Below are 22743 nucleotides of genomic sequence, written 5' to 3' on the forward strand. Positions count from 1 at the left end.
CTGAAGCCATGAGCACTACAGTGTATGTGATCAATCGTTCTCCCTCCAAGCCATTGAATAATAAGTGTGCAGAAAGCGTCTGGTCAGGTAAAAAGGTTAATTATGACTATTTACGTGTTTTTGGTTGCAGAGCTTTTGTGCATGTTCCAAAAGATGAGAGGTCTAAGCTAGATGCAAAAACCAGACAATGCATATTTTTGGGGTATGGTGATGAAAAGTGGGGATACAGGTGTTATGACCCAGTTGATAAGAAGGTTTTGAGAAGCCGAGATGTGGTATTTTTGAAGATTAGACTATTGAGAATTTTGAAGATGGTGAAAAGCTTGATGCATACATACGTGACCTTTCTGGTCTTGAGTTGTCTCATGATGTTGAGGAGACAAGGCTACATGTAGCTTCAGACTCAGATAGTGATGATGATGTTCCTCAGGGTCAAGCTGTAGGCCATAGAAATGATACTAATACTAAAACTAATCTTGGTGATAATGTTGAGGTTGATTTTGATGTTCAACAAGAAGATGGAAATTAACAGAATCAACAAACAGAGGTACTTAGGAGGTCTACTAGGGAGAAAATATCAAGTTCTAAGTACCCTGCTACAGAGTATGTCCTTCTAACTGATTGTGGGGAGCCTATATGTTACAAGGAGGCTCTTGAGGATGCTCATAAAGAAGAATGGATAGCTGCCATGGATGAAGAGATGAAGTCATTGCTGAAAAATGGCACATATGAACTGGTTCAAAGACCAAAAAACAGAAAAGTATTACAAAATAAATGGGTGTACAAGATCAAGCAAGAAGGTGATGATAGCAAGACAAGATATAAGGCTAGGCTGGTTGTCAAAGGTTTTGGCCAGAGACATGGAATCGATTATGATGAGATTTTCTCACCAGTAGTGAAGATGACTTCTATCCGGGTGGTGTTAAGTCTAGCTGCTTGTATGGATCTTGAGGTTGAACAACTTGATGTCAAGACTGCATTTCTCCATGGTGATTTGGATGAAGATGTTTATATGGAGCAACCTGAAGGTTACAATAAGAAAGGCGAGGAAAGTAAGGTGTGCAAACTTGTCAAAAGTTTGTACGGTTTGAAGCAAGCACCAAGGCAGTGGTATCTTAAGTTTGAGTCGTTCATGACAATCAATGGGTACATGAAGACGTCTACAGATCACTGTGTCTTTGTACAAAAGTTTGCTTCTAATGATTTTATTATACTTCTCCTGTATGTTGATGACATACTGATTGTTGGGAAAGACAAGCTCAAGATTGCCAAGTTGAAAAAGGATTTGGCTAAGTCTTTTGAGATGAAAGACTTTGGTCAAGCAAGACAAATTCTTGGAATGCAGGTCATTCATGATCGGGTGAAGAAAAGGCTATGGTTATCTCAAGAGAGATATATTGAGAAGATTCTAAAATGATTCTGTATGGACAAGGCAAAGCCAGTTGCTTGTCCATTGGCTACACACTTGAAAATAAACAAGACAATGTCTCCCAAGGATGAAGAGGAAAGACAAGAAATGTGCAGTGTTCCATATGCTTCAGCAATAGGCAGTCTGATGTATGCAATGGTCTGTATAAGACCGAATATAGCTCATGCGGTTGGAGTACTTAGTCGTTTTCTTTCAAATCCTAGTAAGACACACTGGGAAGCGGTTAAGTGGCTAATGAGATATCTTCGAGGGACCTCCAAATACGCTTTGTGTTATGGTACTGGAAAGACACATGTTGAAGGGTTTTCTGATTCAGATATGAGTGGTGATATTGACACAATGAGATCAACTTCAGGGTATTTGTTTACTTTTGGAGGATGAGCTGTATCATGGCAGTCTCGTCTACAGAAATGTGTTGCTTTGTCTACTACAGAAGCTGAATATATTGCCATTACTGAATGTTGTAAGGAAATGAGATGGATGAAAGAATTGTTGAAAGAAATAAGCATTGCACAAGACAAGTTTGTGGTGTTTAGTGACTCACAAAGTGCTATACATGTGAGCAAGAATTCAAATTTCCATTCACGTTCAAAACACATCCAAAGAAGGTACCATTGGATCCGTGAAGTGCTCGAGAAGAAGGAGTTATACTTGAAGAAAGTGCATACAGATGAGAACGGGTCAGATATGATGACAAAGGGCTTGCCAAGAGGAAAGCATGAGATATGTTGTGCCAAAGCCGGAATGGTTCTAGCAGAAGCGTCACGATGATGAATGTTTATAGCAACATTCTCCCATGGCTCAGAAGGGGGAGAATTGTTGGTGTTCCTTGCCATTGCGGGCGGGTTTTAAATTCCGGGTAAACGGGTCAGGGTTTTCTTTTATGAAAACGGGTTAGAGTATATAAATACTTTTTTTTTGGGTATTTTTCTCATAACAGAGCAAGGTTGAGAGAGAATGAATTACAGATCTAGGGTTTTCTTCTTCTTCTTGTTCTTTGGCTGATCTAGAGAGAGAGATTGGGGGAACTTTTAATTGTGGAGTAGTCCAATCATTCCTAGTGTAATCACTTCTTTCATTTGAGAGCAGGGCATGTAAGTTTCTACTATTGACATTTTTTTGTTTAGTGAAACTTATCCCTCTCGTGGACGTAGGTCGATTTTGACCGAACCACGTATATTGTGTTGTCGTTTATTGCTTTGTGCTATTTCAGTTCTTGGTAAATCTGTTGTTCGTCATAAACGATTTGGAAACTGATTTATTACAGGTTTGATTTCTAAGAAGATCCATAGTTTTGCTGTTGCAAAACCCCATCATGGGTAGCATGTGGTCGATAATATGACGAGTTTCATATGGAGCAAAATATTCAAAGTGAGGATATAAGATGATATATATGACTTAGTTGTGCCTGTCCAAAATAATAGTAGGTGATGATCAATAATATTCTCTTTTAAGTTAAGGTCGGTAATATCGAGTCACTTGAGGCAACATTTTTTTAAGTGTAGCCAAAAAGTAATACGAGATGTTACTGGTTAAAGATATGGAAGAATTTTAAAATAAGATAATTGTAATAATTTTTTTGTTAAATCATAATATTATAATTCTTAAAATATTTTAAATTAATTAATATGGAGTAATATTTGTAAAAATATTAATAGATGAAAATATTTATTATATTATTATATAAAAATAATAATTTAAATATATAAAATATAGATAATTAAATTTAAAATGTATTTCATAAAATTAATATATTTTTTATATGTTCTCAACATATCTATTATTAATATAATTAATTTTTGTATTCATTCTATATTTTGTTTCTTATTCATTAACCATGATTAAATATATTTACATACATAAAATTATAAATTAAAATCAACAATTACAAGGGATCAAATGTTTAACATTTTAAATTTGAAATGTTTGAGTATCATTTGGTGCGAATTTTAGAAAGTGTAGTATGTAAATTTAAATTAAAGGGATGAATGAATGATGGTTCGAATGCCGTTAATAATGATATATATATATATGAGAATTCGAATTTGAGGGATGAAGGAATGACATATTCCTAATGTTAATCTTGAAGGAATATATGTATTTGGTGTGAATTCGAATTAGAGGGACGAATGAACGACAGTTCAAATGTCGTTAATAATGGAATCAATGAAATATGTTGGTATATGTGAGAGTTCAAATTTGAGGGATGAAAAAATGATATTTCTAATGTTAATTTTGAAGGAATCTATTATTTTGTGTGAATTCGAATTAGAGGGACGAATTAATGGTGATTTGATTGTATAATGAAATCCTTAAGATATGATGGTGTATGTGACCGTTCAAATTTGAGGGATAAAGAATGATAATTCCTAATATCATTCTCGAAAGAATCTATGTATTTGACTGGACAAAGTTTTCATAAGTATAATTCTTCTTAAATTAAATAAAGTTATCATTTTTAATATACCATCTTATGTTTATTTTAGTGTTAGTTTGACAAATATGTTTTATAATTTGAAAAATGTCAATTAAAAGATTTGATTTGAAAAATGATAAACATATTTAAAATTAGGTAAAATACCATTTTATTTTTATTTTTATTTTATTATTATTTTTACATGTTAATTTTAAATGATCAATTAGAAGATTAGAGAATTAATATTATAAATGTTTTAAAATGAAATAAAATATTTATTTATGTATTATAAACTTTGACATATTTATATTTTTTAATAAAATAATATAGTTTTAATTTATTTGTATATTTTTTTTTATCTGTTTTACTATAATTATTCAATTATGTGATTTGTTTTTTTATTTTATTTATTTGACCGTATACTATTTAATAAATTAATTAAATATTTATTAAATAAATTTGTAAAGATATCATTAATTTTAAATTGAATATATTTTCAAACTATAATATAAAGCCATGTTCGCATCAAAATTAAAATTATTTTTTATTATAAACGTAACATATAAGTGGAGATAAAACATAGTTTGTTTATAATTATTATATGAAAATTTATTTATATATTTTCTCAAAATATTAGTGTTTTAAATATTTTTTTTTTTTTTACAAAAAGAAAATTAAGTATATGAGTTAGAGTCTGGAATTAGCAAAAACATATCTGGCAGCAGGCTAATCTCCTTCTCCATGGTTAATTGGTTATTCAGTCTAGCTTTTTTCTTTTGATTTCTCTCAGTTGTAATAAAACTTCTTCTAGCGTGGTGTGGTGAGAGAAAATTGGTTCTTGAATGAGAGGAGAAGTGAGAACTACCATTGTTTGAATAAGCACCGCATAGATGGACCGTATCAATACTGTTAAAGAGTTACCTTTCCGAGTAGGGTTTACCGGGCACAGTGGTCATCTTAGAATCGAGCCACTTCCGCCGGTTGAGGGCTCTAACCCTCTCAACTTCCTTCCTGACTTCATTCTGGTAAGTGATTATACTTTATACTTTAAAGCATGATATACTTCTGAACGTATAATCACTTGCATACCTAATGCTTTGGGATCAAATATATCATTTCCTGTTCACAAATGTTAAATAACTTTTAACTTTCTGTTCAACTGTTATGGGAGTTTGAAAATACCCATTCTATAATTGAAGGGATTTCAAACTGATGACTGTGTGGTATACTTTCTTGCCTCCTTAGAAATCAGCTCTAAAGAACACACCTCTACGGTGAAACTGTTTAGGTTTTTTTGGGATCAGCCTCATTTCATTGGAAATTACCTGTATCTCGTCATTTGTAATTGAAGAGTGCTCTGCAAATTGTTCTAATTGGATTGAACTTCTCTAGATTTTTGTTTGTTGCTCTAAACATGGCTTATGACTCATCTTTAAATTTGGATGAACCCTTTCCTATTTTATCCATTTGAATCCCCCATATTCAAAGTTGCACACATGATTGAGAACGTCTCCAAGTTGGATTCAAATTATCATGAGCAAAATGTATAGATGTACTCTAACTTTTGGAAAAAGATAAATACGTCAAGGACTTATACTAGGTTTCATCAAGAACTGTATTAGTCAATACCTGACTACCCTTATATATGTCTTGAATCACAAAAGCATACACTTGAGTTCTTTGAGCACTGTGTTTCATTGGCCTACTTTTCTTGGTTAACTTGCTGTAGTGAAATGACTTCATTTCCCTTCCACTACTTGCAATGACAAAAGGACAATGTAAGTTGGACAAACAAAACCTGCAGAGAATTTATGACATGCTGATTAGTTACATTATTGAGAATATAAAAAATTATGAAAATTCTGCCTTCAATTATTGTTGAATATTGCTTCATATGCGTGGTTTGCTCATTTAAGAATACATTCCACATGATGCTAGATGATGCCAACTTTACAAGGAATAGGAAAGAAGTTCCTTTTGTTTACCTGTAGTAATTTGGAGAAAACTTCTAATTAAGCTATGTCTGCAGATACAAATGGCTAAAAGCCCTAGACGAATATCCTCTCTTATGAGCCCATTCTATTCTTTCGGTTTTTCTTATTTTATTAATACGTAAATTAGGCTAATGCTATTCTTCTGTGTTTCAATTAGCTATCCAAAAAACGTTCTTTTTGATTTGTCATGCATAACTTCATTAGTGTTCTCAGTTAAGGATTTAAATTCCCGGAATCAAGGTCAATCCTTGGGGTAGTTAAAGTTGCTTGTTATTATCTTCAACAACAACTGAAAACATGTTTTTCCCATTCAAGACTAAGTCATTGCTTTGTTTGCATTAGGGAAATTATCATGTTATTTATGTTGGTCACTCTATCTCTCTGATACTGAATTTCCCCAGCCACCTGCTTTCCCAAGGGAAACGCCTGAATCCGTGAAAGAGCATATAGATGAAAAATATTTATTTCCAAGGTTGGATCCCGATGAGTTTTCTCCAGAAAAGGCTGGAAAACAATGGGATTTTGACTGGTTTAGCAGAGCAAAGGTTAACCCAGATCCTTCATTGCCTCGTACAGTTGTAGTACCCGTATGGGAATTACCCTTCAGACGAAAGAAACCAGAGGTCGGAATATGGGAGCCCAAGTCAGTGGAGGTATAGGATGTATTTACATATTCTACTTATTGAATATGCAGTCAGTTAGGAGTATTGTCAAATGTGCCTCTTTATGTGTCAGGTTGATGTATTATTGGAACTCAGAGTTGGAGCCGAGGATGCTGGTGCCTTGCCACGTATGACTAGACCTCCAAAAGATTTTGTGAAGGGTAGTCTGAATAACCGTCCTTTTCCTCCAGGAGGTCTGAATGACACTCAGTCTTTAGGAAGAACTCTCCCTACCGGTGCTTCCAATGGTGAATGGGTTTGGGAGTTAATTAATGGTGGTCCTGCACAGAAAGTTCCTCCAAGTTTTAAGAAAGGGTTGGATGTTGGTGACCTTCAGGTAATGATAATTAACTCATCTTGTGTTTTAATCTGGTATTGACATTTTATGCATAACTTGATTAACATATTCTGTTGAAGGCACATCCATATTCCTGGAATGTCTATAGCCATCAAAAGGTTGCCAAAATCTCATCAGATGACAAGCTGGTTAGTTATTTCCATGAAGTTTGGATTTGACACATTAATTGTATATATTCCTTGTTCTAATGTCAAATCTCCCTTTATGCTTTCTCAAGTTTGATATTGTGATGATGTAGTTGTTTTCCAAACCTAGCCTAAGAGCATGTGGTTTACCTTCAACTTTTGGTCTTCTGCAGACTCAGTTCTCTGTACAATTTGACGACCTATTCAGGAAAGCATGGGAAGAGGATTCTACAGATGTAGTGGAAGATGATGGTATGTGTGTTTTATAGTGTGGCATTATTATGTTTTCCTGCTTGCAGACCCTATCTTATGGCTAAATGCTATGTAGGAACTGATCTGAGCTTGTTCGTCACTATGTTCACTCAAATTAATTAGTACTCTATTTTCTAGTGCTCACATAATAGAGAACAAACATGATATAAATGTACGTATTAGAATTAGGTATAAATTTTAAATTACATGAATAAGAGAACTAGAATTTGAGAACGAAGAGAAGATAAGAGCTCTTAACAGAGTTAATTGAGGAAGATAGAACACCAACTGTTAGGAGAATATAATGAGGAGAACACAGTAAGAGAGAAAAAACTCTACAAAAGTTTTCAACTAATTAATTTCTTAACTAGCACATAATAACTAATATTCTATTTATATACTCTATTAATAAACTTATCCTAACCGGTAGGCTTACCACCTTATACTTCAACCATACAGTTAGGTTTCCCAATCGCCCACTTACACCATAGAGCATTAGCCAACCCTTTTCCCTTGTATCTCCCTCTCCTTCAATTCGTTCGTGAACGACGATAGAAGAAGGTTCAGCTGAAGCTCCAAAGCATCCAATGGCTCCTCGAATCATATAAATCACCGAGATCGCTTCCTTGGACTATCAGGTGGTTCCTCGAACCATAGGAAGTATTTGCAACTCATCAGCGACTTATACAAAACTTCTTCGAAAACAACTTTCATCATCTTGTGGTTCTTCAAATCATGAAAAGTACCACACTTCTGACCTTGAATCAAGATATGATTGAAACATAGGCCGTCGGTCAAGATTCAGTCTACGAGACTCTCAAATGTATCAATTGTCAAAGCGAAGTGAGCTGAAGTGAGCTATGCCTTGGTCAATTTGATCACAAGAGTATGTATCAATATATGTTGATTGCATTTCCTTTCATTTATTCACCGTTAATGGCATCTCACTTTCCCATATCAATTTTGGGATTTGTAAGGAAATAATCAACAGAGTTGCATTACCGCATATTTCTTCTTCGAACCTGAAATCGTTACACTTTGTCTCGTATTCTTGTTGAGCTTGTTTGTTTGGACACTTGACGAATCATACTTGAGTTCTTCAGTCTGTCAAATTAGTTCCGATGTTTTTATTTAAAACATCCAACGATTGTTTAAGAGCTCCGCCCTTAACATTTTACCTAATTGCATAATCACTTTCTGCATCGTGTTCATCATTTCTTCCATTCGATCAAGTCGTTTATGATCCAATTTTTTATCACTTTCCTGGAGCTTAAAACACATATCTTTTAGCTCGTTTTCGTTTTGAGTTCCATCATTTTTTACGAGTTCATCTCTTGGGCAGCTTGTACTTCAAACGAGACCTTCTATCAACAAGTGCATTCTATATATTTCTGTTTCAAAGGACTTCAGCTAAATAACCACGCAGTAAGTTGATTAAGAACTCAACTATGTTGTATGGATATGGTACGGGTATCATATCAAATACGATACAGATACGGCGATACGACAAATTTGAAAATATAAGACACGATACGTTTAAGATAAGCCAATTATTAAAAAGTATATAAATATTATATATATAATATTGATATAAGTTTAGTATTAATATAAAATAGAGATAGGAACTCATATTCATCATTCATAATATCCATTTCACGTTCATCAAGAGACAAATTTATAATTTCATAGAAGCACCCTCCATGTACATAGACATTTATGCTCTACATTCTGATAATTTACTGGCTTTGGGAATGTAAAGCAACTCAATGATTATATCTTATTTGGTTGTAGGGGGGCATACAGGTTTACTTTGGGAAACAAATGAAGGTAATATGCAGGAAAAAATGGCTGAGGACCATGAGGAATCTGTTAAGCAGGAGCAGGTTGAGCTGGAACCAGAAGCTGAAAAGATAAATGTGCTTGATGTTGGTATTGCACACAATGATTCGTCTGTCTTGGACAATATTTTGTCAATTGAGACTGAAGAATCACATGCTAGACTAAATAAAAATAAAGATGCTGATTCCCAGCGACATAAAGAGGTTAAACCAATTCCTTATTCCTTAAAGGTTTTATTTGTTCGAGTTCCTAATTATTTACTACTCTTATCATTAGGTCTGGGCTGTTCGTGGAAATAGTGAAAGTATTGCTGATCATTTTCAGGAACTTGTTCCTGACATGGCACTTGAGTTTCCTTTTGAACTGGATACATTTCAGAAAGAGGTAATGATCTAAAACTCTGTTGGCAAATGCTTTCCCCCCCTTTTAGTTCAGTGGAATAGATTGAGAAATTGCACAATTCTCCACATAATGGCATAAATCTTCGTTACAACGGTAAGCCAAGGGATTGAACTGCATTAAACTTGTTTCAGGTATCAGATTCTTAAGAATATTGAATAGGGGGCATGTCATAATCCTGCAGGTTTTATAAATTGTTCTCAAATAATTGAAAGATGCTCTATTGAGTTGAGCTGATGCAAATCTTCTTTTCATGGAGGAACTGAAGATGTTTTGTCAACAGATTAGTATCCATTGTAAATCTTGAATTTTCATCTTTTAGAAGTTGCTTTAATATAAGTATTTTATTTTTCTTCTCATGGGGTTAGTGGTTTTCTTTTTGACAAATAAATAATTGTTATTTGAAAAGGTAAACTTTTATTGAAAAAAAACGCAAGAAGTGTTTTGAACATTACATAGAAGAGGGGTGGAGGGAAGGAGTGGGAAAAATAAAAATAAGAGAACAAAAGGAAAGGTTAGATGCCAATAAGATCAAAGAATTCTCATCCTGTACAAAACCTTCTTTTCCAAATAGAAGCGAAAGAATGAATCCCTTGATTCTTTCAATGCCGTAGCTTTTCCCTTGGAAAGGTCTACGGTTCCTTCTTTCCAAATCGTCCACCACATGATAAGAGGGATAGGGTTCCAATCATCCCCGATACTATTATTCGCTCCCTAGATAATCCATTTGTCCCAAAACTCCGTCATTTTAAGTGGGATGTCTCACTGGAAATTAAGAATGTTCTGCGGAAGTCAATTCAATTTTTTGATTGCTCTATATGTGCTAATAAGTATTTCTGGTTATTGCAGGCAATTTATCATCTTGAAAAGGGGGAATCAGTTTTTGTTGCAGCGCACACATCAGCAGGGAAGACAGTTGTTGCCGAATATGCCTTTGCTTTGGCATCAAAGGTATTAGCATATTAGATATAGATATTTATCATCTTTATAAAATTGAACCAACCAGAACCATTTTATGTACCATATTCTACCGGGAAAAGAGAGGAAGCAATTGATTAATATTTTGATTGTGCAGCACTGCACGAGAGCTGTGTATACTGCTCCTATTAAAACCATTAGCAACCAAAAGTACAGAGACTTTTGTGGGAAGTTTGATGTTGGTCTTCTCACTGGAGATGTTAGCATAAGGCCCGAGGCTTCTTGTCTTATCATGACAACAGAGATACTAAGGTCAATGCTTTACAGAGGTGCTGATATCATACGTGATATTGAATGGGTAAGAAAAAAGGTTTTTCCCTATATGTTTTAGATATTGTGTTATTCATGCTTTTGTCATTTTTCTTCTTCTCATGGTCTTCTATGTTTTCATATCTTTATTTTCATGGTCTTTATAGTGATCAATTTGTGATTGTTTCTACTTATGGTTTACAGGTAATCTTTGATGAAGTGCACTATGTGAATGATGTTGAAAGAGGTGTGGTTTGGGAGGAAGTAATTATCATGCTTCCAAGACATATCAACATTATCCTCCTTTCAGCTACAGTAAGTTTTACTTCTGAAACATTGATAGTGAGCAAGTCAAAGAATGTTGTTAATGTGATTAGATAAATTTTCTATGTATTGTTAAGTGTTTTGTTTCAAGTTCGTTCAAACTTTTGTTTCAATCGTAGTTCAATTTTTCTTTAGTTTCTGTGTTGGAGGCAAAACCTGTTTTGTTCTTCATTTCAAGTTCAAGTTGTAAACTCTATTTTTGGATTATTAATAAAATGATTCGCCGTTTCCCAAAAAGAAAAAAAATAACTCCTGAAACTATACTATATAACTTGTACAATAGAAAGTGTTTTCTGGAAGTTTTTCATATACTATTCACTTATTTTTCTCTCTTAAAAATTCACAATTCATTGAGAAAGCCTATATAGAGAATCCACCTCTGTCCTCTAATGCAACCTTGACAAGTAAATCTTCTAGACAACCTAATTTCTCTTATAAACAAATAAGGCGTAGCTGCATGGCAAAGGGAAGCTTGTTGTTTGAATCTGTGATCTAACAACAGTAAACATAATTTGTGGACTAGAAGGAAGCAATAGTAGTTCAATACTTACTTTCTTCTCAGTCTACTGAAGCTCTACATACTTGGTTAAGTTTTTCTGAAAAAGAAAATTAGTTTCTAGTTCTAACATCCTACAGGCTACAAGCTTTAGTTTTTTTTTCCCTGCTGTGCATATTGCTGCTTGTAGATGATGATATCAGTAAAACAAGCCTAATAGGCTAACAAGTCTATTGGGCTTAGCTGAAATTAAAAATCTAAAAATTGAAAGCAGCCGTACACACTATGGGCTAACAAAGTCGTAAGGGTTGAACCTTTATTTTTCTTCCTTTAGTAAGATGTTATCACCTTGGCAGTGCTTCAGGCATGAAGCTACACGTGTCATATGTAAACAGTCGACAACTAATAGAACTGAAGTGCTTCATAACCTAATCATATAAACCTCCAGAAGTTTAAATCATGGTAAAATGATGTAAAATCCTACATTATGAGTCTTGAATAGGTTGTTCAACTGGGATTATCAGATGGTTGGTGGATGTTAGACTAAACTATGGTAAAGATAGATCAACAGAAAATTACAATGATAAATATAGTTGGACTCTTAAACAAAAATGATGGAAGATACCACTTTCTTTCCAACTCCTACCAGTGGGACTAATCCAACATGTGGATGTGATTCAATATTCTTTTGCAGGTCCCGAACACCATGGAATTTGCTGATTGGATTGGCCGTACCAAACAGAAAAAAATTAGTGTAACAGGGTCAGTAGTGTTTTAGATATTCTAATAGTCTGCCTCTTTATTTCCTAAGTCAATTGTTCTTTTAATATTATTTGTTTTCAGATGCTTCTTGTTTGTTGTGTTGTCAGGACAACCAAGAGACCTGTCCCATTAGAGCATTTGCTTTTTTATTCGGGGGAATTCTTCAAAGTTTGTGAAAATGAAAAGTTCATGCCTCAAGGCTGGAAAGATGCAAAAGATGCAGAAAAGAAAAAGAGTTCTAATTCTAGTGTCAGTAGTCCTGGCATGCATCCTGTATCTTCAGCCACTCATGACACAAAAAATCAAATGCATGATAAACATTCTGGTTCCAGAAATCATGGGAACCTTTCAGTATCAGGCAATGGCTTCCAAAATAATGCTAGTAATTGGGGTTTTAAGAGATCAGAAGCTTCTCCGTGGATGTTGCTTATTAATAAGCTTGCAAATAAATCTTTATTGCCGGTATGAAGAAATCTATACACCATCTGTAGTTCATGTCCACTTCCTATCTAAAATAAGAAGGAAATCATTAAATAGGCTACAGTCTACAATTAAGTTGACAGAAAGTTGTCCTTAGAAAGTTGCTCTTGAAAGCAGGCATTTAAAAGAAACATATTCGGCTTTCTTCTCACTTTTGTAGCTGCTTTACTTAAATTAAAGAAGCAGTTATGTTGTGTGCAGTTTAGTAACTTTCTTATCATCTCACTGTCTAGATAACATATGTTTAATGCCCCACTAGTTGTTTGATTGGTGGAGGATTTTACTTTTAACTATAATTGTAGGTGGTAATATTTTGCTTCTCAAAGAACCGTTGTGATAAGTCAGCTGATTATATTACTTCACTTGACCTCACAAGTAGATCTGAGAAAAGTGAAATTCGAACCTTTTGTGACAAGGCATTTTCACGGCTAAAGGGATCTGACAAGAATTTACCACAGGTTTCTTTTCAAATAATAGTTTTTCTTTACAGCTCCTTTCTTTTCATTCATTTGGTGTTTATTCACATGAATCAGATTAACAATAATGTTTCTGCAGGTTGTTAGAGTTCAACATCTTCTCCGTAGAGGCATTGGCATTCATCATGCAGGACTTCTTCCAATTGTTAAAGAAGTCGTTGAAATGCTTTTCTGTCGTGGCGTGATTAAGGTAAGGTCATTTGTTAATTTTTTTGGAATGGAGTGGCTGTAAATAGTCTAAATGGAACCTGTTTCTTCTGTTACTGCTAACAATTTTCTTTGAGGACTTTTTTTAGTTTTTTTGGGTTTCATGTTTGTACTACTTTTGTCCTAGAATGTATTCTGAAGAACTAATGTCCTCTCTATCCTCTCTTCGTGTCATTTTTTCTTCCTAGATGTCGTTTGGTAAAGCATCTTGGAACTTTTATTTACTTTATTCTTATGTTTATATGTAGCTCTCTTGTTCCAGATTTATTATAAGAAAGATAATTTACACAATAAATTGTATCTTTTCACTCTTCTATTGGCAAATCTACATATTCATATCTGGGAATTAGACTGATGATTCCCTTTTGTTCTGTAGGTTTTGTTTTCAACAGAGACATTTGCAATGGGTGTTAATGCTCCAGCTAGGACGGTTAGTATTCTTGGTGGCTTGTGTTTGCTAAGGTTGACCTAGCCAATAAAATTTGTGATATTTGTACATTATATATGGTATTGCTATAGTACAGATCTTTGGTTATGGTAGAGGTAGGAGAGAGATTGATACAACTCTGTATATGTAAGTCTTAATATCTATTTCTATATTTGCACAAGGATGGTACTGTTAAACCTAAATTTAACCATACCGTCAAACAAAACAGACTGTTGTTCTGTAATAATTGATCCCTTGGAACTCAAGTTGGGTATTAGTAATAGTATTGGGGTAGTATGATAATTAGTAGAGTATGTTATTAGGTTAGTGGGTTGGCAGTTTATAAAGAGCAGAATATGTAATATTTAGAATAATGAATGAAATAAGTTGCGGATATCCTCACTAAGACTCTTCTCGTATCTAATTTTGATGAATTGTAGTTATGCTTCTCACTCTTGTTCAATATGCAAAACTTACACCTGTTTATTGTAATAAATAAAGAAAATAGAATAAAAGTTAAAAGCATCTTATATAATATTCCATTGACACTTTGTGTTTTGATTGTTGACTTCAACTGTGCACATTATCATGCATAAGAGTTGATATATATTCATGTTTAAAATTCCCACTTGGCAGGTAGTTTTTGATACATTGAGGAAGTTTGATGGTAAGGAGTTCAGACAATTACTTGCTGGTGAGTATACTCAGATGGCAGGTCGTGCTGGAAGAAGAGGATTGGACAAAATCGGTACAGTGATTGTAATGTGCCGTGATGAGATTCCTGAAGAGAGTGATTTGAAACGTGTCATAGTTGGCAGTGCAACAAGACTTGAATCCCAATTCCGTCTTACCTATATCATGATCCTGCATCTCATTCGTGTTGAAGAATTGAAGGTTGGATAGGACTTCTTATCTGTTATAAGTGTTTCTTATAGGTGCAAGTCCAACATATTTTTTCTTTGTTTCACCATTCTAGGTGGAGGACATGTTGAAAAGAAGTTTTGCTGAATTTCATGCTCAGAAGAAACTTCCAGAACAGCAGCAACTTCTGATTAGGAAGCTTGCCCTGTCAGAGAAAGTCATTGAGTACGAATTCTGATTTAGTACCACAACTGCAAATTTGGTATCCATGGCTTTTGTTACCCATACATGAAACAATTGCACTTTCTCATGGCATCCATTTTCCCTTTTTTAGTTACCAAATAAGAACTTGTCAAGCTATAATTACTGCAAAAATATCTAGCTACTACCAATGATGAGTTCTCCCATGACATCATCATCTTTGGTTTGAGAAAAGTGTATAATTTACAATCATCCTCACCTCTACCTGATTCGAATAGAATTGCATATATCTGATGGGCTCTCTCATACTATTTTGATACTATTATTAATTATGATTATCATTATGCTTGCAGATGTATAAAAGGCGAACCATCAATTGAGGAATATTATGATATGTTCTTTGAAGCCGAAGGTTATAGTAGCCAGATATCTGAGGCACTCATGCAATCCCCACAAGCTATGCAGTTTCTTTCATCTGGAAGAGTTATAGTTGTGAGATCTCAATCAGTAAGTTCTTTTCTGAAATTTTGGTTAACTTATTCTGGTTGCTTCATTTATCTCACTTTTTTTTCCTTATGCTCTATTTTGTCCTTGGGTGTGTTGGACTGGACCCCTCTTATTTATGCTTTATGTATTTGTTGTGTGGATGGATGGGTGTGTGGCGAATGTAGATGTAGAAATTTTCTGCACTAATCAGAAGTTTCCATATCTTGCATCTCATTTAAAATGGAAAATACGCAGTTTTACGGTGTCTTTTTTTCTTTTAAGGCCTTGTTTCATGTCCAAATAACCCCTTATCCCATTGTCAATCAAATCATTAAAATCATCAACCAAATAACCCCTTATCCCATCGTCAATCAAATCATTAAAATCATCAACCAAATAACCCTTACTCTAATTTTTAAAATATTAAATACAAAGATATTTTAATTATTTAACACACAGTAGAATATTGAGTTTTTGAGAGTGATGATTGAATATGAAAGTGATAATATTATTCAAATATTGACTTGTGATTTATATAATAAATGTTTAATATATAAAGGATATTCAGTGCAATAAAAGTAAGTAAATGACAACAAGTATAGTATAAACGAAGTAACATATTGAGTGCAAATAAGTTGCACCACTACCAAGGATGAGAGAACGATAATTCTACACAAACAATTCCAATTAATCTACTTTTTTCATCAAACAATGTTTTTTCCAATTGGTTTATGTTCTTTTTATTATTATTATAAAACACTACATCAAACAAGCTTTTAATTTGTTTTCATTTAGGCGTCTGTCTCCCTTTTCCTATTTTATGGGAGGGATGAGAACGGCGATTTGTTTTTGTAAGTTCTGTGTTCCAAACATTTCTGAAAAGTAGAGAACTCAGACCATGTGCATAGTTTTACAAAGACTTTTGCTCTCTTCTTCTTTTGTGTGGTTTGGGGTGGTGAAGAAATAGTTTCTTTGTTAATGTTACTCTTTTCCCTTTGTTTTTATGCCTTAAACTCTATGCAGTTCTTAAGAGACCCTCTCAGTTATTCAATTGCGTATTTTAGTTTTATTACTATGTAATTGACAGGGCCAAGATCATTTGCTGGGAGTTGTTGTGAAAGCTTGTGGTGCTAATAGTAAACGATTCATTGTTCTTGTTCTAACACCTGAATCGCCTTCAATTCCAAGTTCTTCATCAATTGGTGGTGAATCCTCACTACAAAAGAAGGATCCTGATTTCCAGATATTGATGCCAAAGTCCAAACGTGGTTTGGATAATGATTATTGTTCTTCTTTCACATCCCGAAAGGGAACTGGTGTCATCAAGATAACACTTCCTCACCAAGGTAGTGCAGCTGGAGTGAATTATGAGGTGAAGGAAGTTGATGGTAAAGAAATTTTGTCAATTTGTAATAAAAAAATAAAGATAGAACAAGTTCGTCTTTTGGAAGACATTAGCGGTGCTGCTTACTCCAAGACCGTACAACAACTGCTGGATCTGAAAAGTGATGGAAATAAGTATCCTCCTCCTCTTGATCCAGTTACAGGTATGTCATTATCCCAAAGTATTTTGTCGTAACCAGCCTAGAGATCTAGGATTTGTAAAGAATTGATGATGGGACTAAGAATGGTAAACCTAAGAGATATAAGCCAGATTCAATAATTATTTCATTCATTATCCAAAAGAATAAACTATTACTATTTTTATAGCTACTAACCTACTACTACCATTAAATAATTCCAGACACAAAAGATGTTTGAAGATATGGTGAAAAGTTTAGTTTTGGAGCTGAGTTGTGAATGATATGAATGAATTTGTGACAGATCTGAAGTTGAAAGACTGGAATACGACAGATGCTTATGATAAACGGAAAGGTGTTCTGGAAGCTTATAACAAATGGAACAACCTGTTGCAAGGGATGGCAAGGAACAAGTGCCATGGTTGTGTTAAACTGGAGGAGCACATAAAGCTAGCTCAAGAGATAAAGAAGCACAAAGATGAAGTTAATGATCTGAAATTCCAGATGTCAGATGAAGCACTGAAGCAGATGCCCGATTTCCAGGGACGGGTAAGTAATTTATATATATATATATATACACACACAATTACGACATTTTATGGAATTATTTTATTTATTCTGCAGATAGATGTCCTGAAAGAAGTTGGGTGCATAGATGCTGATTTAGTTGTTCAAATAAAAGGACGTGTTGCTTGTGAAATGAATTCCGGGGAGGAGTTAATATGCACAGAGTTCTTGTTTGATAATCAGTTAGATGACCTGGAACCGGAAGAGGCGGTAGCAGTAATGTCTGCTTTTGTCTTTCAGCAGAAGAATACTTCTGAACCTTATCTTACTCCTAAGCTCTCTCGGGCCATAAAAAGGTGTTTTTTCTTTTCTCTACTTTTATGTTCCCTCTGAATACTTACCAAGGCCTTGTTTTAATTGGGGTTATTTGAATAACGAAGTGATTATTTTCAAATAACTTGTTTGATATAAATTATAGAAAATCAGCTTATTTATGTAAAAATACATTAGGGATATGAATATATGACGAATAAATAAATGTATATTTTTTATAAAAAGAAAATAGAGTGTTTTGATTGATGATTTGAATAATATGATTGATTAGTAAATTGTTGATTGGAAAGTAATTCCAAATAACCCACATCAGACAAGGCCCAAATCTGCTTGGTTTTGGGTTTTTAGATGTTGACTCTCATGTCTCAAATTATTATTCTCCAGATTGCATGATACTGCTATAAGTCTTGGAAAACTTCAGGCACAATGCAGAGTACAGATTAACCCAGAGGAGTATGTTATGGAGAATCTAAAGTTCGGTCTTGTTGAAGTGGTCTACGAGTGGGCAAAGGTTCCATTAATATAATTCTCTTCCTTCCCCTGCCAATAACTAGCACAGTTCAATTGCTATATAACAAAAATGATCCTTTGTTCCTGCAGGGTACACCATTTGCCGAAATTTGTGAGTTAACTGATGTCCCTGAAGGGTTGATAGTGAGGACTATTGTGAGACTGGATGAGACATGCCGTGAATTCAGGTCTGCTGCAGCTATCATGGGCAATTCTGCACTGTCCAAAAAGATGGAGGCCGCTTCAAATGCAATCAAGAGGGATATAGTTTTTGCAGCCAGCTTATACATCACTGGTGTCTAAATCTTGCCCACTAGAACAGCTCCCATGGTTTATGTTATACGAGAAATGGAAGTGGCTCTGCTGTGATTCTTGGTTGGAGCCCACACTAATTAGGATGAGTTAGTTCGATTCTCTGTTTCTCAGTCGTACATATACATTTGTATTCAAAATCATAAGAGTAGGTGTTCAGTGGAGGCCTAGCATTCTGTATTTTACTGTTTTTTTTTTTTTTTTGCTTTTGTGGTGAGAAAGAACGGTGGTTTTTTTTTTTTTTTTTATCCATGTGGGTGGTTTCTTCACATTGGACCATTTTGTCCCAATTTGTCCCTTTTACTATTGTCAAGACTTTTATTGTTCTTAATCTAACTCCTAACTAGTCTAGCCATATTAAAGGCATACAATAATACTATAAACCTTCAATTCCCTATGAACTTCGATTACACATTCAAAACAAACAAGAAAAGCAAATTAAGGAGATTAGTTTAGAAGATTTCAACTTTAAATTGAAGTTTTCAATTTTAGTTTTCATTATTAACATGTAACAAAGACTTGTTTTTTATCTAGAAAATAATATTCCCTCCCACAATCTGACTAGGATATTTTACTCTTAATTCTCTCTTTTTTATAATCTATAACTTGGTATTAGAGTGTTTTCTAGAATTACAATAGTAGTTAAATTAGATTAGAATAATTTCCATGTTTTATATGACAAACTCGAAAATTGTTGACACAAAACTCATGTCAACTCTAACACATTATCCTTAGGGCCGGTTCTAAAGTGAGGTGAGCTAGATAGTCTAGGATCACCCATCACCTGACTCTTAAAAAAGTGATTAATCAACTATCTTAAGAGCATCCCCATCCTTGTACCCATACATAGGTACAAATATGTGCCACATCAGCAGCCACATCACAAATAAATTATACCTCTCAATTTATACCTCTATTCCCCAACCATGTCAAGTACAATTGTGGTCCCACCATCCACATGATCTAATTCATACAATATTTTTTAATTCAATAATTCAAGTAATCTTGTTTTATTTTTTATTATACTAATTTGTTTAAATTAATAAAACTAATATTTATAAATTATATTAAAAAATTAAAAAATTAATAATTTTTAAAAATAATTTAGGAAATTATTATCACAATAATACTTGAAAAAAATAGACTACTAAATCATATTTTGTTAAATAAAAAATTAAATAAAACGGTTTATTTTTTAAAAATTTTAAATGTTTATTTTTTTTATAAAAAAGTGGGGGTGGGGACCACTTTTTTTGACTTTTTCTCATTTGTACCCAGTAGCAAAACTTTACTACTCAATTTTCTCTCTCCTAATTTCTACCCATCTCCCCATTAGTGTACCCAGGTACAAATTTTGTCCACATCAGATTTGTACCTACCGATGGGGATGCTCTAATAATGAACATCATACAACTCCAAATTGTCCAGAATTGGCCGCATAAATGTTAATCAAATTACTATGAATAACATCATCAATTAATTCATCATCTATATCTATTGATCCAACATGATAGGTTCACTCATGTGATATAGACTCTCTAATAAGCCACTCAAAATATTATTTGGAATGGTACTTCTTCACTACTTTTAATATTAGTCACTTCTTCCAAGTAGGGCCGGAGGGATAAGCAGCCTAATGGGTCCATTTTTTTTTTTTTTTTTATATGTTAGGTATTAGTAAGGATTTTTAGTTTCTTATTCTTTAATTTTTTTTTATTATGTTAGATTTTTTGGCCCATGACTCTATAGCCCAAATAGAGAAACAAACTAACACTATCAGAACAAAAAATTGAAAACCCTATTGTCTGTCTCACTGTCTGTCTTTCTCAGTCTCTGTATCCTACATCGACAACGAAACTCACAACGAAACCGACAACAAAATAATTTCGATGGTGGCTCTGTTTCGCTGGGTTGAGCCTTGAGGTAAGGTTTAACCATTAAAAGTGAAAATTCAACATCAGAGTTTGATTGTTATTTATTTTTATGCTTTGTTTTGAGATTGTGTATTTGTGTGGTTAAGCCGTAAAGATCTTTGAAAATAGTTTACTTGTTTGATGGCGCCGAAAAAATATTTATCTGGATATGAAAAACGAAAAAGGAAAGAATTAGAAGAACAATTTGTTAAATCTCAAAGTAGTGCGCTTGACAAATTTGTTAAAAGAACAAAAACTTCTGAAAATTTAGACTCCACTGAAGCGATAAATGATGAAGAAATTAATATAGTTAATGTAGATGAGAATGTGGAGGAAATAAATATCATTCCCAAAAACGATAGTCAAACGAACAGTCATTCTATCTCTTGTGGATAAACCCCTAGTAGATATATATGATCCTATAAATTGGGATAATCTTGATAATAAAACAAGAGATTTATTGGTTGAAAAGGGTCCTAGACGAGAATTAAATTTTGAGTTTCCTTATGATTATATTTCTAGGTGCTTTTCTTATTTTCACTATTCTCAAAAGTTAAGTAATGGAGAAGAAAAGGATAGGAAATGGTTGGTTTATTCAAAATCAGTATTGGTATGTCTCTTGCTAAAAGAATCTTTTAGGATCAACTATTTTTTAGTATTGGTTGATATGGCCTTTGCATCCCTAAAACATAGGTTTGAACAATTGAATGAGTTTAATGACTTATTTGGATTTCTTATGAATTCTGAAAAGTTGAAGTCATTGAATGAAAGCAAATTGAAAGAAAAGTGTAGCACATTTTGTAATGTATTTTCTCATGAAGGTACGTGTGATGTTAATTTGAGTGATTTGTTTTCTGAACTAAAAATACTACAAGTTGTTTTACTTAGTTTGGATATGCCCGCTGCTGAAATTCTTGATTTTGTAATGTCAATAGATTTCTATCATAATGTCTCTATTGTATATCGAATTTTACTAACATTGTCTGTTACGGTAGCTTCTATTGAAAGAAGTTTTTCTAAGTTAAAATTATTGAAAAATTATCTAAGATCTTCGATGTCTCAAGATAGATTGAATGGACTTGCTATTTTATGTATTGAAAAATATTTTTTGAAATATATTGATTACGATACAATTATCAATGATTTTGCATCTAAAAATGCAAGAAGAAGTCACTTTCGTTGACAATTTATGTTGCATCTTTGTAGATATTGGAAGGTTATTGAAGATCAACGGTGAAACACAAGTGAAATTTATGCGTAGGGCCCCAATTTCGTGCTTTCGCCTAAGGCCTAAAAAATCTCAGGAACAACACTGCTTCCAAATATGAAGATGGTCATTTTCTTTAAAAATTATTTTACATGTGACTGAAATTAATAAGAATTTGATGAGTTTGGTTGATATAGTAATTGCAAGGGGGTGGTTTTCCATAAATGACCATGTTACTAACTTGTGAGTAGCTGAAATGATAAGATTAGTGTCTAAGAAACTAAATATTGCGATTTAAATTATCACTAAAAATATCTTAAACTGAAGTGAGAATCAATATTGTAAAAATTCGTCTAAAAAATAAAAAATAAAAAATTAAAGAAATGTTAATATTATTAAGGAATGAACCTTAAAAATGGATTTTATAGTTTTTAAAAGAGCACAAAATGATCGAAGATAAACTTTTACAATTTAAACTACTTTAGTATATTATTTTTTTCGACTTTATATTTAAACTAAATTGCAAAACACATTACTTTGTATTTCGCAATTTAGTTTAAATATTAAATCTCATTTAGGTTAATCTCTTCATTATTTTGAGTAATTTGTATATTCTTTATTATTTTTTCTATTTTTTTTTCTTTATTTTCTTGGAAATAACCTTATAATAAATAAGATGACTACACAAAATTAATACAAAGTTATAAAATAGCTTATGAAAATTGAAAAAAATAGCAATATTATAATTTGTTTAACAACTTTGTAATAATTCACTTCTGCAAAACTTTGCATATTCAATTCTAAATACTCATTTTTTAGGTGACATTTAATTAATTAATTGTCTAATAGAGGTGATTCTATCTAAACTAGCATGAATCCCGTGCATTTGCACGGATAAGAATATATATAAAATATTATTTATTTATAAATAGTTTAGATAAAATTAAGTTTAATCTTAAACTTAAACTTAATATTAATATATATATTATCCCTTCGCCATCCACTTAACCCCTCAATTGA

The 22743-nt window shown here is 33.2% G+C and overlaps 1 protein-coding gene across 1 annotated transcript; it reads left to right on the plus strand.

Annotated features, from left to right (window-relative positions):
• The first annotated feature begins 4645 nt into the window (after positions 1-4645).
• Positions 4646-18957, plus strand: LOC124915673 (DExH-box ATP-dependent RNA helicase DExH11). Its single transcript, XM_047456438.1, has 23 exons — positions 4646-4870; positions 6241-6492; positions 6575-6838; positions 6919-6987; positions 7158-7236; positions 9028-9278; positions 9352-9459; positions 10324-10425; positions 10550-10750; positions 10906-11016; positions 12216-12283; positions 12391-12745; positions 13066-13221; positions 13319-13429; positions 13823-13876; positions 14510-14767; positions 14850-14959; positions 15289-15442; positions 16509-16968; positions 17246-17490; positions 17566-17804; positions 18166-18292; positions 18382-18957. Exons 1-23 carry the CDS (start codon positions 4736-4738, stop codon positions 18592-18594), a joined length of 4122 nt encoding a protein of 1373 aa, XP_047312394.1. The 5' UTR covers positions 4646-4735; the 3' UTR covers positions 18595-18957.
• Positions 18958-22743: the final 3786 nt, after the last annotated feature.

Source organism: Impatiens glandulifera, chromosome 1, assembly GCF_907164915.1.
Source record: "Impatiens glandulifera chromosome 1, dImpGla2.1, whole genome shotgun sequence".
NCBI classification, from domain to species: Eukaryota; Viridiplantae; Streptophyta; class Magnoliopsida; order Ericales; family Balsaminaceae; genus Impatiens; species Impatiens glandulifera.

Bases quoted from the DNA above. Each gene is read 5' to 3' on its own strand.
- LOC124915673 (XM_047456438.1), top strand. From the start codon at position 4,736: ATGGACCGTATCAATACTGTTAAAGAGTTACCTTTCCGAGTAGGGTTT. The intron at 17,805-18,165 runs GTGTTTTTTCTT...ATTATTCTCCAG, and splicing joins CTCTCTCGGGCCATAAAAAG to ATTGCATGATACTGCTATAA. The intron at 18,293-18,381 runs GTTCCATTAATA...TTGTTCCTGCAG, and splicing joins TGGTCTACGAGTGGGCAAAG to GGTACACCATTTGCCGAAAT.